The 13305-nt window shown below is 37.4% G+C and overlaps 1 protein-coding gene across 3 annotated transcripts in view; it reads left to right on the top strand.

Annotated features, from left to right (window-relative positions):
- The window catches only part of UXS1 (UDP-glucuronate decarboxylase 1), a 56082-nt gene that overhangs the window by 18995 nt on the left and 23782 nt on the right, over positions 1-13305 (top strand). For 2 of the 3 annotated variants that reach the window (XM_017817382.1, XM_017817383.1), the window contains exons 5-6: positions 1964-2024; positions 6775-6955. In XM_017817382.1, coding sequence (XP_017672871.1) covers positions 1964-2024; positions 6775-6955 — 242 coding nt within the window. The remainder of the gene's footprint in view (positions 1-1963; positions 2025-6774; positions 6956-13305) is intronic. The other variant, XM_017817384.1, reaches the window with a different exon arrangement.

The raw sequence follows: 13305 nt of genomic DNA, 5'->3' as shown, positions 1-13305 counted from the left end.
AAGAGAAAGAATGAAAATATTTTTTACCTCTCTGTGAGGCAGTCTGGGAATTATACTTTCACAAAATGTGGGCTCTTATTATTGTTGGATTTTTCAAATAATGCATTAATTTGCCTCTACTGGTTAGCTGCATGTGGGTTGTTGCAATTAATAATATTTTAATTTTATGTCTATGTAAAGTGACAGTAAATAACTACTCACTGTCAGATGCCTGAAGGCTGATCCTGCTTGCAAAGCCGACTTTAGTGTCAATGTTTTCTTACCTCATAAGCTGATAAAATGTGAAAGCAAGCCATAGTCATGTTTTTGAGAAGCAGGAAAAACAAGAATTCCTTAATGCTAGTCTCATGACAAGAGATTGTTTAACTGAAGCTAAAGCTGGAAAGTCTTTATTAATAGCTTGCACAGCAAAAGGATTGCCATCAAGTCACCAAGGCAAGCATTAGGTCAAGATAAACTCAATGTTGTTGCCAAAAGATCGTCATTTGGCTGCCAGACTCTATCCCACTGCTTCTGAACTAGTATTGGTGTAATAGAAGGAGCAAAAGTGATTGTGAGGTACCTTTGGCAGCAATATGACTCTGTGCTGGATTAATGTGACCTTAAAATATTGGTCTTGGAAATGGAGAAGACAGACTTGTGCCTTCCATCTAGTTATTTGGCACTTAAACTTTTTCTGACCTCCATAAATCTCTTGTTATTGATGAATTTTCCTTTCTGTCACAGAAAGGAGGAGTTTTACTTTCTGCATTATGCTTATGCACTGCTGTTTTTCATTGCCTCAGCTTAAAGAAATTGTTAGTGACCTGTATAGTGATATAAGGCAAGTGTAAGTAGTTTCTTATTTCAGTCTCCCTGTGTGGCTAACATTGGAAGGTTCCAGCACCATATTTCTCCTATCCAAGAAACAAAACTGAAAGCAGCTTTCACAGTGGGATGAAAATTTGACAAAGTACAGAACCATCTGTGCTTTACCTCTGAAAAATTCTTGTTGAGCCAGTACTGCAGGTTGGAAGCAGAGGAAGTGCTTCAAGATCAGAGGTTTAGGGTCAGTTCAGTCAGCATGTGTTTGTGAGCAGGAGAAAATGTAACTCTTGGTATATATGGCTCCTGTGTGATACATCCAGTTGCATCTCTGTCATGTGGACTTACTGGAGGAGAAGGGTAACCATAATTTGATTTCCGTGCAGTGTCACACTGATACTTAATTAAGAAACACCTGAGCTATTAAAATATTGCCAAGACTATGATGCTAATTACTGAAATAAATAAATAAATTAAAATTCACACCTTCTTTGAGAGGACTTTTGCTGTATGCAAAATATATACTGGGGAAGGAGAAAAGTGATGTAATTTCACATTCATGAAATTGTCTAAGGTTCTAAGTATCAAGAGCTTGATAGAGCACCTAAGATTTATATGTCATATAATTTTATTTTACAATGGTTTTGTTTTGATTAAGGTCTTGTAAGGAAGGTGCAAAACTGAAGTGGCAGTAGCTTGAAGACCATCAAAACAATGGCAGTCTAGATGTTTCTGAGAAGCAAATTAGGATTAGTTTTCATACAGAATAAGCTCTCTGGTAGAAATTGTGGAAGTATCTTATGAGATGTTTCTTCAACATTCTGATTGTAAACTTCGATTGTTGTGAAACTTTAAGGAGATTTAAAACTTTATATTGTAAGTTTCTCATTGAAATTTTAAGGAGAAGTGTTCCAAGTCAATGCTGTAAGTCACAAAACTTGCTTTCTTTTCCAGAACTTTTAAGAAGGTTGTTTATCTTTTAGAACTTTTTTAAAAAAATGTCCAATTGCTGTTTGTGTTTTATTGTTTTATTTTCTTGTGATATTATGCCTGGCATCAGTTCTTCTCTCAAAAAATAGAAGTCAAGTGATTCATTCTAGAAAATCAGAAGGGCTGAAACTCACTTAGTTTCTCTTCTTTGTTTTGAAATGTTCTGTAGTTTTACCCAGAAATATCCACCAGTGAAATTTTTATCAGAAAAGGATCGTAAAAGAATCCTGGTAAGTTGGTGTTTATTTGGGGGTTGTTTTTGGGAAATACCAAATAATTCTGTGAAATGTAATCTGTCTTGTAGGATTAATTAAAGACATGAAAAGGGATAAAGTAAATTACCTTGTATGTCATATATGTTGCACAGAGTAGTGCTTCACTTACTTTGTGTTATTGTTCATATGCTGAGTGTGAGAACACGAGACTTGGACTCTGTTCTGGAGATTTGATTTGCCAATTAAACTCCTCTGTAACATTGTAAAATTGCATTGCCAACAGATCTTTGTGTGTGTTCCCAGATGGCTTAAACTTGCAGAGCCTGGGAAACTTTTAGGCACATCTTGACAGAAAGCTTGTGTGACCGAATGGTGCAAAATCTAGTCATGAGGCTGGAAAAACAGCTGCTCTGCGGGGAGTGTTCATCTCTCTGTTATCTTCTTGGTTGTTTCTGTTATTTTGAAGCATCATAAGCATTTGAGGGTAGAATAGGGTGGCAGGTTAAGTCAGGACAAGTAGTCATCCAGGGCATTCTTAAACTTAGTGAATGGTGCTGCAACATCAGCTTTCCAGTTCTGTCTGTAAACACTTTTGACATTATCTGTGACCTAAATTTTTCCTTTTTTCTCTTTGTCAACTGGGAAAAAATTTTCCCATGTTTTGAAGACAGAGAAAGTATAGCTACTTGAGATGTGTAAACATAGAGTATGAACTTCTGCCTCTGTTGTAAAAAGCAAAGTCTAGGACAAAACCCTGCTAAAGTGCCTAACTTACCTGATGCTTTCATTTGCTTTGACTTCAAAATTTTGAAGAAAAACACTGAAGATATGCAGATTAAAAAATTGTGATTTTGCTGCATTGTTAGGCAATAATCTTCATTGCTCTTGCAAAATTTCATTAAAAATGTTATCAAATTATTTTAATTCTGCAATGATGTTCTGTCATTTTTGTGACAGTCTGAAGGAAGGAGATCTGTAGACTCTCTGTGCCCTTGTTGAATATGGAAGATATACTGAGAGAATAGCAGAGAGAGGTTTAAGTCTGAAAATTCCTAAATTGTGTGCCTCATGTGCAAGGGTAATAAAATAACCTTAATGTCATATTTTCTGTGTAAGTGAGAAGGTGCTTTCAGGAAAAGTGTCAGTGAAAGCTACTAACAGGCCGTGGAGCTCTTAATGTTCACTTTGACTTTGCCACTGAAAAATCCTGGATGTTTTGTTGAAATCTGTTATTTCAACAGAGATGGCAAGTAGTTGAAATAGGAGTGTTTTCTGCTGACCTGGAGGTGAACACCTTTTTGTTGGGGGAGTCTGCGTATTTTGTAGAGTTTAAATTTCTAAAGAGAAAACTGACCAAAAGGAATGGCAAGTTGTTCTGTCGTTTCTTCTCTGTTATGGTCAGGGATTAGTTTGGTGCCAACTTGGATGGGCATTCACAAGCCTCCTGCCCATGTGGGCAGTTCTGTTCTGAGTTGCTGTCATAATCCTATGAGAAACAAGAATCCATGTTTTGAGTAGCTGAAATCCACATATAAAGGTCACATGTAGACCTTGCATGACACTTCAAAATTTCTCAAGACTTGGCAAGCCAAGTGAACTTCAGTAGATAATTTTCTTTGTATTTTGTTGATAGTGCATCTTTTTCTAGAATCCATCTTAAATTCTGATTTATTCCAGCTCCAGCCTGGAAAGACCCACAGCACTGACTTGACTAGACAACAGTTCTAGCAATTCTTTTTTTATACACTGCATATGTTTGGAGATGTTTGCTAGTAATGATGGTATTTCAGCTGCGACTAGGGACACTGTCACTTCCATTGAAAAGAGGTCTTCATCCTGTTGTGCGTGATTTATCCATTTCCTGAGCTCTCTGAAGTGACTAAGCCACAGGCTTTCGTATGCCAGAGAAGCAGTTCTGTTAATATTATGGAAGATAGCGTTGGCATTTGTTCAGTCTGTTGGGTGGAGCTTTTTCTGAATTGAGTACAGTAAACTGATAAAAGCAGAAAATAAAAAATGAATATGATTTCCATGTAATACATGACATGTTTTGAATCTGACTACAGACAGAAGAAATGAACTCATGTAACAAATAGTCGAACCTTAGAAGTGGCTCTAGTGGAGATAATTATCAGTAATATTTGTGCCCTTTAGTAGGTGCTGAAGTTACCAAGCATATTTGCACTACTAAGTAATTAAATATTTTTATTTGTTCCTATGAAGCCCCAAGTGCTGGTACTTCTGTTCTGATATGGAGATGATTCATGTACAATATATGATTGTGTAGATTAATATGTCATTGTGATTTGCAGGAAGTCATATTTAGAAATTATGCTGTTATGAGTGATTACAGGAAGGTTATACAAAGAACTTCAGTGATAAATAATCTTTTTTTTAATGTAACCTCAAGTAATGAAAAAAAACCCATAATTTACACAGTTGTGTACTTTTCCAGGGGAAATTCAGCTCCTTTTTCAATTATTTCTTTGTCTACTACCTATGGAAGTGATATGTTAATAAAGCTAACTTAGATTTATCATAAAAACTATTTGCAGGTTTAAAGTAATTGGAAACTTCTTTCCAGACAAAATTGGTTTGTGCTTTTTTCTTTTTTCCTTTTTGTTTGTTTGTTTGTTTGCTTGCATATAGCACAGTGCTGTAAGGAGTGCTTGGTTTTGTTGTGGTTTTTTCCAAAAGGGAGATTGGGAAGAAGACACTTTGTTTTACTGCACCAAAGATATAGTGCAAGCATTGAGTTTGCCTTCTCTGCAATCTTGGAAATACAAGTAGAAGCAGGAGATTTCCTTGGGCCTTGGTTGAAGGAGTAGGTTCAGGTCATCTACAGAAAAGTTTTGTCCTCGTCACCACAAAAAAGCCAAAACCCTTGGAACATTCAGGAAGGCTGCAACATACTTCCAAGACAGGATAAGCTTATGGCAGTAGGTTTTCCATGCATGGCTCGTGTGGTGGCACATGGCAGAGGACTGTTCTGCCTCAGTTACTATTCTTCTTCTTTCCTTGTTCACAGCATTCTGCCAGAAACCTGTTCTTCCATCCTCTCTGTTGCAGCGTGGTAGGAATCTTGAGATTCTTTTTTTTCTTTCAAAGAGGGCTTCTCCTAAACACTGTTTCTCCTTCAGGTTTGTCAAGGAACTGAATCACATGTTGAATCTGCTACAAGGAAGCCCTGACAAACTCAGAAGAATACTAAATAGGCCAACTAAATGATTCTTTTATTAGCTGGTACTTACAGTTACTTTGAAACACTGGTCGTCCTGAATTTTTAATAAGAAAAACAAGTGTGAGAATGCAAGAAGTGGACATTCAAGTTTTTACAAAAGAAAACAGATGTAGTTTTTATGGGAATTTTTTAGGGGTTTTTTCCCTTTTCAGTCTTTGGTAGTTTTCCTTTATCTTTTTTCTAGTTTAAAAAAAAAAATCTGCTGATCTGGCTTTTTAAAATAGTGGATGGCAAGGTGGTGGGCAGGATAAATGTTTAGCCGTTGACTAACCCAAAGTGAAAGAACTCCAGGCATCTCATCCTTCTCCACAAAGTACTTTGTTGTTGTAGCACACCATTAGATTCCTGCTCGACAATTACACCATGTCCTTTCATTGTTTAGTTAGTTGTCGCTGCAGCTGAAGAATGGACATAAACAGCTGAATCACTTTGAAAATGTGAATTTGATCAGGCAGTCATATAATATAGCTGATGCCACACAGAGCTTTACAAGTCCATTTGTTGAGACTGGTGATCTGTCATGTCTTTGTTCCTGAAAACAGATTATGAAATGCAGAGAAAATAATTGCTTCTGTAGATAGATCTGTCTGGATGTGTCACACAACTTGCTGTTATACTTACTTGCATTGACTGCTTCAGTACTGAGTTTTGGGGTTTTTTTTGACTGTTTACTGTTGAAGTCTGAGGTGCAGAAGGGGAAAAAATAATGAACTTTCTTGTTTCTTGTACATCTGCAATGGAACAAGAGTATGAGGTTTTAAATATTTTTTTCTGCTTGTTTCTTTGCAATAAAACATCAGAAATTTCCAAGACAGGCAAATGGTGCATGTCAGAGCTAATGATATAGAACTTTTTCAGTTGTCAGGGACCTGCAGAAATCATCTAGACCAACTGCCTGACCTCTTCAGTCCAGAACGATGTGAGCTATGAATGCATTAAAATACAAAAGGAATGATTTTGGATTTAGCAGATATTTCAAATGAGAGGTCTTCAAAGAATTTCCTTCCTCCTTTCTGGGTGAAAACTTGCAGTACTTACTTAGAACACCCAACATGTCTTCCATTTATACAAGACAAAAGCTAGATTTGACATGTCAGATATTATAAATCTGACACAAAAATAACCTGGCATTCTGTCATCTCTTTTTTTATGGGAAATGGAATTTGCAGAAAATTCTCCTATTACCTTTTTGTGTCTTTAGGCTTCGCTGTTGCATAAAAGGGCACAATCCAATTTGAAAGAAAAAAGGAAAATAATGTAATCTGAAAGAGAGATTTTGTTGATGTGAATAGGTAGCTGAACTTCTAGCCTGACAGTGATGAAACATGTCAAATATGTCTCTTGAAATTTTGAATGCTGTAAATCTTGGAACAAAAAGAGGTATGGAAATAGAGTTGTTGTTGGAGTTGTTTTCCCTGGAGTAAACAAAGATCTGAAAGCTACTGTTCTGTCTTCATGTTTGTAGACTTTGTCTAGTGTTTCTGTAAAAAGAAAAAGAAATTTATACCAACTGTCCTAACGCAGATAACTGGAGGAGCAGGGTTTGTGGGTTCTCATCTTACTGACAAACTAATGATGGATGGCCATGAGGTTACAGTTGTGGACAACTTCTTTACGGGCAGGAAAAGAAATGTGGAGCACTGGATTGGTCATGAGAACTTCGAACTGATAAATCACGATGTCGTTGAGCCCCTGTACATTGAAGGTAAGTCGTCTCTGCTTTGGTATTTGCACTTTGTTGTGCTTTACCCTTCTAAGTATGTGTGCCTGTAAAGAAATTAAATTTATGCACTGAATTCTGGATTGGTCTATGTAATAGCTCTGTGCTTTGTTTATTATTAGTCTATTTTCTGTGACCACTATAGAGTGAGAGGTTCAGAGTGCTTTTGTCTTTGAAATCTGTTCTTCATGAGTGGATGGGAGGAAGGAGATCTTAAAAATTTCCTGATGTGACTGATTTCGTGAGAAGGCAAGATGGCAGTGGGTCAGTCTGTCTGTTCCATTCATTGTCCCATTTCCCTGTGTGCCTGCACGGGGTTACACACACAGAGTCTGCAGTCCAGATATTTCATTAATTGCATGGTTTAATTCAGGGCTTCAGTTACCCTACACTTGCATCCTGCAACTGTGTATGGTCAGTTGAGAGGAAGCTAGCTTCCCTTAGTTCCCCAAAGTGTCTTCTGTAGAAAACATTGCTCCTACTTTAGGTACAGGCATTCTGCAATCTGTAGAATAGGAAAACAGCAGCACCAAATTTCCCTGGTTTTCAACAGAAAAACAAAAAACCCCACCAATCCTAAACAAGGAAAGAAACAGAAAAACATTCTGCTTCAAAGTAGTAGCTCAACATCTAAACTGTCATAAACCTCAAACTACTATGCCAGATTGTAAGATAGCATTAAGGTAGTTGTATTTGAGATACATGGATTTATAGACTTCTATGGGAGTATATAAGTACATAATGAATCAATGAAAGGATTACTCAAATTACACTGCAGTTCTGATGAGTTTGCTCCATCCTTTTAAAACTCTGTAGCAATAGAGTTGCTCATTTTTTAAAACAAAAAAATGAATCTCAGTTGTATTTTTTTATTCCTGCTAAATGTAGTGGATGGGATTTCACAAAACAAATCTCTAGCACTTGCATCTCTTGTGTAATAGCTTGTGATGAATTCCTGACAACACTACTGGAACAGTCCTGCGTGAACACATGCTCCTGCTCTATTTTGACAATGCACTGGTTTAGTTACTCCTGTTATTTTACTTCAAACCTTTGCTTCTACAGACAGGATAATGGGACAAGGATCTTATAAATTGACTCCAGGTGCTGGTAGCTTATACTTCAGCCACTTCAATTTGTCAGCTTTCCTAACCTTTCACCTGCATTACCTTATTTCTGACTGATAGCACCTGAAACCTTCTCAGAGAATTATCATCATTGCTAATACTGTTGCCCAACGAACTAGGCACTAATGAATGGGAATTCTGAAATCCTTCAGTTGCCTTTTCATCTTCTGTGTAATTAAGACACCAATTCCCCATTTTGTGCTGACAACAAATTATAGCATGTTATTCAGTGAGTAGTTTATTGAATGTCTTCTCATCCTCCAACAGTGTAAATTGAAGCTGGCATGGCTATATGTTAAAATAAAATTAACTTTCATACACTAGTATAAGAACATGATAAAATTTGATTTCATTGTAGAGTTTAGAGTCCAGTTTAGAGGCAGTGGGGGATAGTTCTTGCAACAGATTAACAAGTTTGCATACAGATCAGATACTTCTTTTCTTAGTCCCATTTTCTCCTTTTTACTTGTCAATAGAAGTTGCAATGACTGTGAACTCATGATAAAAAGTAGGTTTGTATCTAGAGAATTTCTGCGTATTTGCTGTCCTGTTTAAGCCAGGTCATATAAAGTTGTTCGACAGTTGAATTCCAGAGAGAGTAATCACTGTTTTATTTCTGATAGAGACCTCATTTCTGGTCTAGAAAGAACAGTGATTTCACTTTTGATTTGGAAAAGTGAATTTAGTCTCGAGATGCGTAGCTTTGAGCTTCACAGTGGTGCCTGCGCACAGTCTGCCTTGGCTGCGTCGTTATCTGTGATCCATGGCATGAAGTGGCACTCAGCATTCTTGAATCCTGATCTAGATTGGGCAGAGACAATAATAAATCACCTAAACACACATTTTATTTCTTAGGCCTGTGATAACTCTGGTTGACTGTAATGCTGAATGTCTTTCTCCTCCTCTACTAGGATTTCCTTTGCTTTAGCATTTGGTAATGTCAGTGGAAAAGGCGCAAGAACGTAGCTTTCACTTGGGCTTTTTCAAGCAGAAGAGCAAGGGCCCTGAATTCTTTAATGGAATGAAAGTAGTTTAGGAATCTTGAAAGATGGAAAATAGTAAAAAAAAATAATTCTAAAATAGTTATATTAACCCTTTTTTTCCTATTTTAGTTGAATTCTGCATTTTTAAAATACTTAAGGTTTTTAAAGTTATTCTCATTTCTGCCTTATGCTTGTATAGAGGTTTAATACACTAATAAATGGATTTTTTTGATACAGAAAGACAGGTTTTTTTCTGAAGAGTGGTCTGTAAAGAAAAGAATCTCTTGTTACTCTTTTTTCTATTATCAGAAAAAAATGCAGAAATCCACCTTTACTTATATTCTGCCTCATTCTCTACATTGTTTCAGATTGCAATCTCCCTGAGATAGTTACTTGTGAACACTGTGGCACGTTACTACTAATCATAGTGTAAAGACATACAGATATTATTTGGAGAACAAATGAGAATGGATGCTTGATCTGGTGTTACTGTGATCCACTCCAGGGTAATAAATTGCATTAAAAATGCTAAAGGAGATTTTAGATTAAATAAATGTAGGTCATAAGTAATGTACTGGGTTTACATAGTGGCTTCAGAATTAGTTCTGTCTTGTTTATACCCACCTTTGCATTAGAGTTGACTGTGTATTGGTAGAAAAAATTAGGTTTTGTTTTTATATCATTTTAAACCCCTGAAGTCTGTATTTTTACTGTGAAATAGTTATACTTAAGTACGTGTATAAACAAAAAACCAAACCAAAACAAAAAACCCCAAACAAACAAACAAAACAGAAAACTGCCATGTAGTCTCCCAAAGAACAACCTCAACCCCAAAAGCACATACATGCCTCCACCCTGGAAAAAAAAGCAACCAATCAACCAAAAAACCTTAAAAAAAACCCCCACACCATACACCCCTCAACCCCCCCCAAAACACACACACACACAAAAATATAAGCCACTCCCTCAACCCCCCCCAAAACACACACACACACAAAAATATAAGCCACTTCCAAGGTGATGTAGTAAGATGGTAGTCATTCTACAAGTTGGATTTCTAAAAAGCAAATAATCTCTCTTGATTTTCAGTCTTGAGGCCTGGTTATCAAATGCTGTTAGGCACACACCCCTTTTCTGCAATAGCTCCAGCAGTTGAATAAATGTGAAAGAAAACCTCAGACAGGTATGCATAGCCTATATCCTTCTCCCCCTGGTGTTTCTTCTTCGTACTTCTTCAGCCACATTTGGAAGCCTTAAAACAATATTCTATAAGGTGATAGATGCCTATTCCCTTTAAAACTCTCCCAACCTGAAAGATGTCCTCAGCTGAACTATTTCACAGTTTAAATAAACGCACTAAGGCCTTGGGTTTCTTTTTGGTTGGTTGTGGAGTTTTTTGTTTGTTGGTTTGGTTTTGCCACACCTTTCACAAATTTGAAACAAACATGGGCCTAAAAATGCCACAGCTTTCCAGTCAACAGTGAAAACCCTTAGAATCACAGAACCATCTAAGTCGAAAAAGAACTTTAGAATCATCCAGTCCAACTGTCAACCCAGCGCTACCACTGTAACCCCTAAGCCACTAAACTATATCACCCAGCACCAGATCCAGATGCCTCTTAAACACCTCCAGGGATGGTGACTCAACCACCTCTCCAGGCAACCTATTCCAATGCCTGACACAGTAACAATGAAAAATTCTTTTGTAGTATCTTCCTTGTCTCAGCTTAAGGCCATTTCCTCTAGTCCTCTCACTGCAGGCATGGCAGGATAGACTGTCCCCTACCTAACTACAACCTCCTTTCAGATAACTGTGGAGAGTTGATGAGGTCACCCCTGAGCCTCTTCATCTTGAGACTAAACAAACCCAGCTCCCTCGTAAGACATGTTTTCTAGACACTTTATGAGCCTTGTTGCTTTTCTTTGGACATGCTCCAGCACCTCAATGTCCTTTTTAAAGTGAGGGGCCCAGAACTGAATGCAGTACTTGAGGTGTAGCCTCACCAGTGCCAAGTACAGGGTAACAATCACTTCCCTCATCTGTTCTTGACAGAGGCCAGGATGCTGTTGGTCCTCCTTGGCGCACTGTTGGCTCCTATTGAGCCAGCTGTCAAACAGCACCCCAAAGTCCCTTTCTGCTGAACAGCTCTTGAGCCACTCCTCCTCAAGTCTGTAGCACTGCATGGGGTTGCTGTGACCCAAGTGCAGGACCCAGCACTTCACCTTATCGAACCTTATGCAGTTGTCTGTGGTGCATTGATAAGTCTGCCCAGGTCTCTCTGCAGAGCCTTCCTACCCTCGAGCTGATCAACACTCCCACCCAGCTTAGTGTCATCTGCATATTTACTGAAGGTGCACTTAATCCCCACATCAGTTGACTCAGTTGAAATGATTTCATTTCACTAATCACAGACGTTTTGAAAAATATTGGTATAACACTTCTAAAATTGCAGTCTGTGGCAGCTGAAAACCAAACAGGTTATTTCTTTTTTGGGCAGAGTAGTGAAGAGTAGTTCCATTCTGATGTTCAAAGACTTGTTACAACAAATGCATGTACACTGCCTAACTGACAGAAAAGTGAAATGACAGAGAAGAAAAGTGTGTGTAAGTGGTGAATAAGGATGAACTGTTTTATCACTCGTGTCCTGAAATTAACTCATCTTCAATTATTTCCATTAAATAAAGCTGTTTGGTTTTGATCTTGGTTTCTTGTTTTGTTTTAATTCTTCATGCCAGCTGTCTGATTTCTGGAAAAACAGTTCTTAAATGTTGGCTCTAATTTCAGTGACTGTTGTGAATGCAAAGGTAGTTTTGGCTCATCTGACTTTCACTGAAAAGCTTCCAAAATGATAGAACAAAAACACATTTTGTAAGTTGAGAGAAGTGCTGTATGTATGTGGCATATATAGTTATGAGGAGATGGGCTTTCAGAGTTTTCAGGAGGTGTTGCAGTTGTTAGTTATAGGCATATGTAAGTAAAATAACTTTATAGAACTTTATTAGATCATTTGTTTGACTGGGACTACAAAAAGCTTTTAGTTTTAAGTACTTTGCTAGCTTGTGGGTCTGAGTTGACTTTAAGGCTAAAACCAACAGTCTCACAAAATTGGTCAAAAAAATAGTCTATAGCTTCCTGAAGTCAGGATGATAACATTTTACTAAACAATGTTCTCAGTATCTTCAAGGGCATCTCACAGGTAACTTAAAGCATACAAATAGAGGCATAGGGAGTGTCTTCAATACATTCCTTTTTCTTTTTTCTTTTGAACTTCCAGATTTTTCCCTTCCTAGCCTTTATTCCCTCTGACAGATACTTAATACATTTAACTTAGTGGCTTTAGGTTGTTCAGTTAGGGAATGTTACGGCAAGGCAGAGGACATATGCTGCTTAATTTTGTTTGTTCAGAGCTGAGTGCACTGGTGCCTCAGTCTCTGGAGTGAAGCTCTCCAAAACTCCTCTAGTATGAGCAATATGGTAAACCTTTATGAAGTTATTCTAGTTTGTCTGAAGTTACAGACAGCATTTTTGACATCAGGGAAATTATTTTTACTTGTAGTCCTTTTTAGTTCGGGGCAATAGAAATGTCTCGCTTCACTGTGTCGGTATCTCTGACCTGACCTACAGTAATGGAATTGGCATAGCTCTTTTTATGTTCAAGCTGTAGAAACTTGTTTGTCCACTTCTGATCAAAGCTTTTCTGCTTAGTACTTCCTGACTAGCAAATACAGTGATGGATGCAGGTCCTTAGTGGACTTAGTGACCCGTTTAGTCCTTTCTGGGACTATGACGTGTTGAAGGCAGAAATTGAAGATGGTCATTTCCTAGCATAGGAAAGGTGGTAGGTTCCTCCCTTACCAATCACTTAGGAAACATAGAGAACACATGCATTATTATGGCTAGAAAATAAAGAAAGATGATATGAAGGAAGGTAGTTTAATTGCAGTATTTTGTAGAAGTGAGTGCTTATATTGATCGTTCTTGTTTAGCATTAAGGAAAACATAAGACTGAACATTCATGTCCAGATTTAGCTATTGCAGATTCCATGTATGCTAAATTTTAGGGATTTTTTTTTAGCTTTTCACCTAGAAAAGGGCATAATTGACAAGTGTTAGTTGCTATTTATTTTCCAATATGTTACTTAAACTTTATGTTGAGCATAGATTTCTATATTTGCCACTGTATATCTGGCTTGAATGTTTATGCTATCTTCTGTGTCTGTGCTA

This window comes from Lepidothrix coronata, unplaced genomic scaffold (genome assembly GCF_001604755.1).
Source record: "Lepidothrix coronata isolate B3197 unplaced genomic scaffold, Lepidothrix_coronata-1.0 Scaffold60, whole genome shotgun sequence".
In the NCBI taxonomy this organism is placed as follows: domain Eukaryota; kingdom Metazoa; phylum Chordata; class Aves; order Passeriformes; family Pipridae; genus Lepidothrix; species Lepidothrix coronata.
The sequence above is the reverse complement of the archived record's forward strand: the minus strand, read 5'-3'. Positions and strand labels throughout refer to the sequence as shown.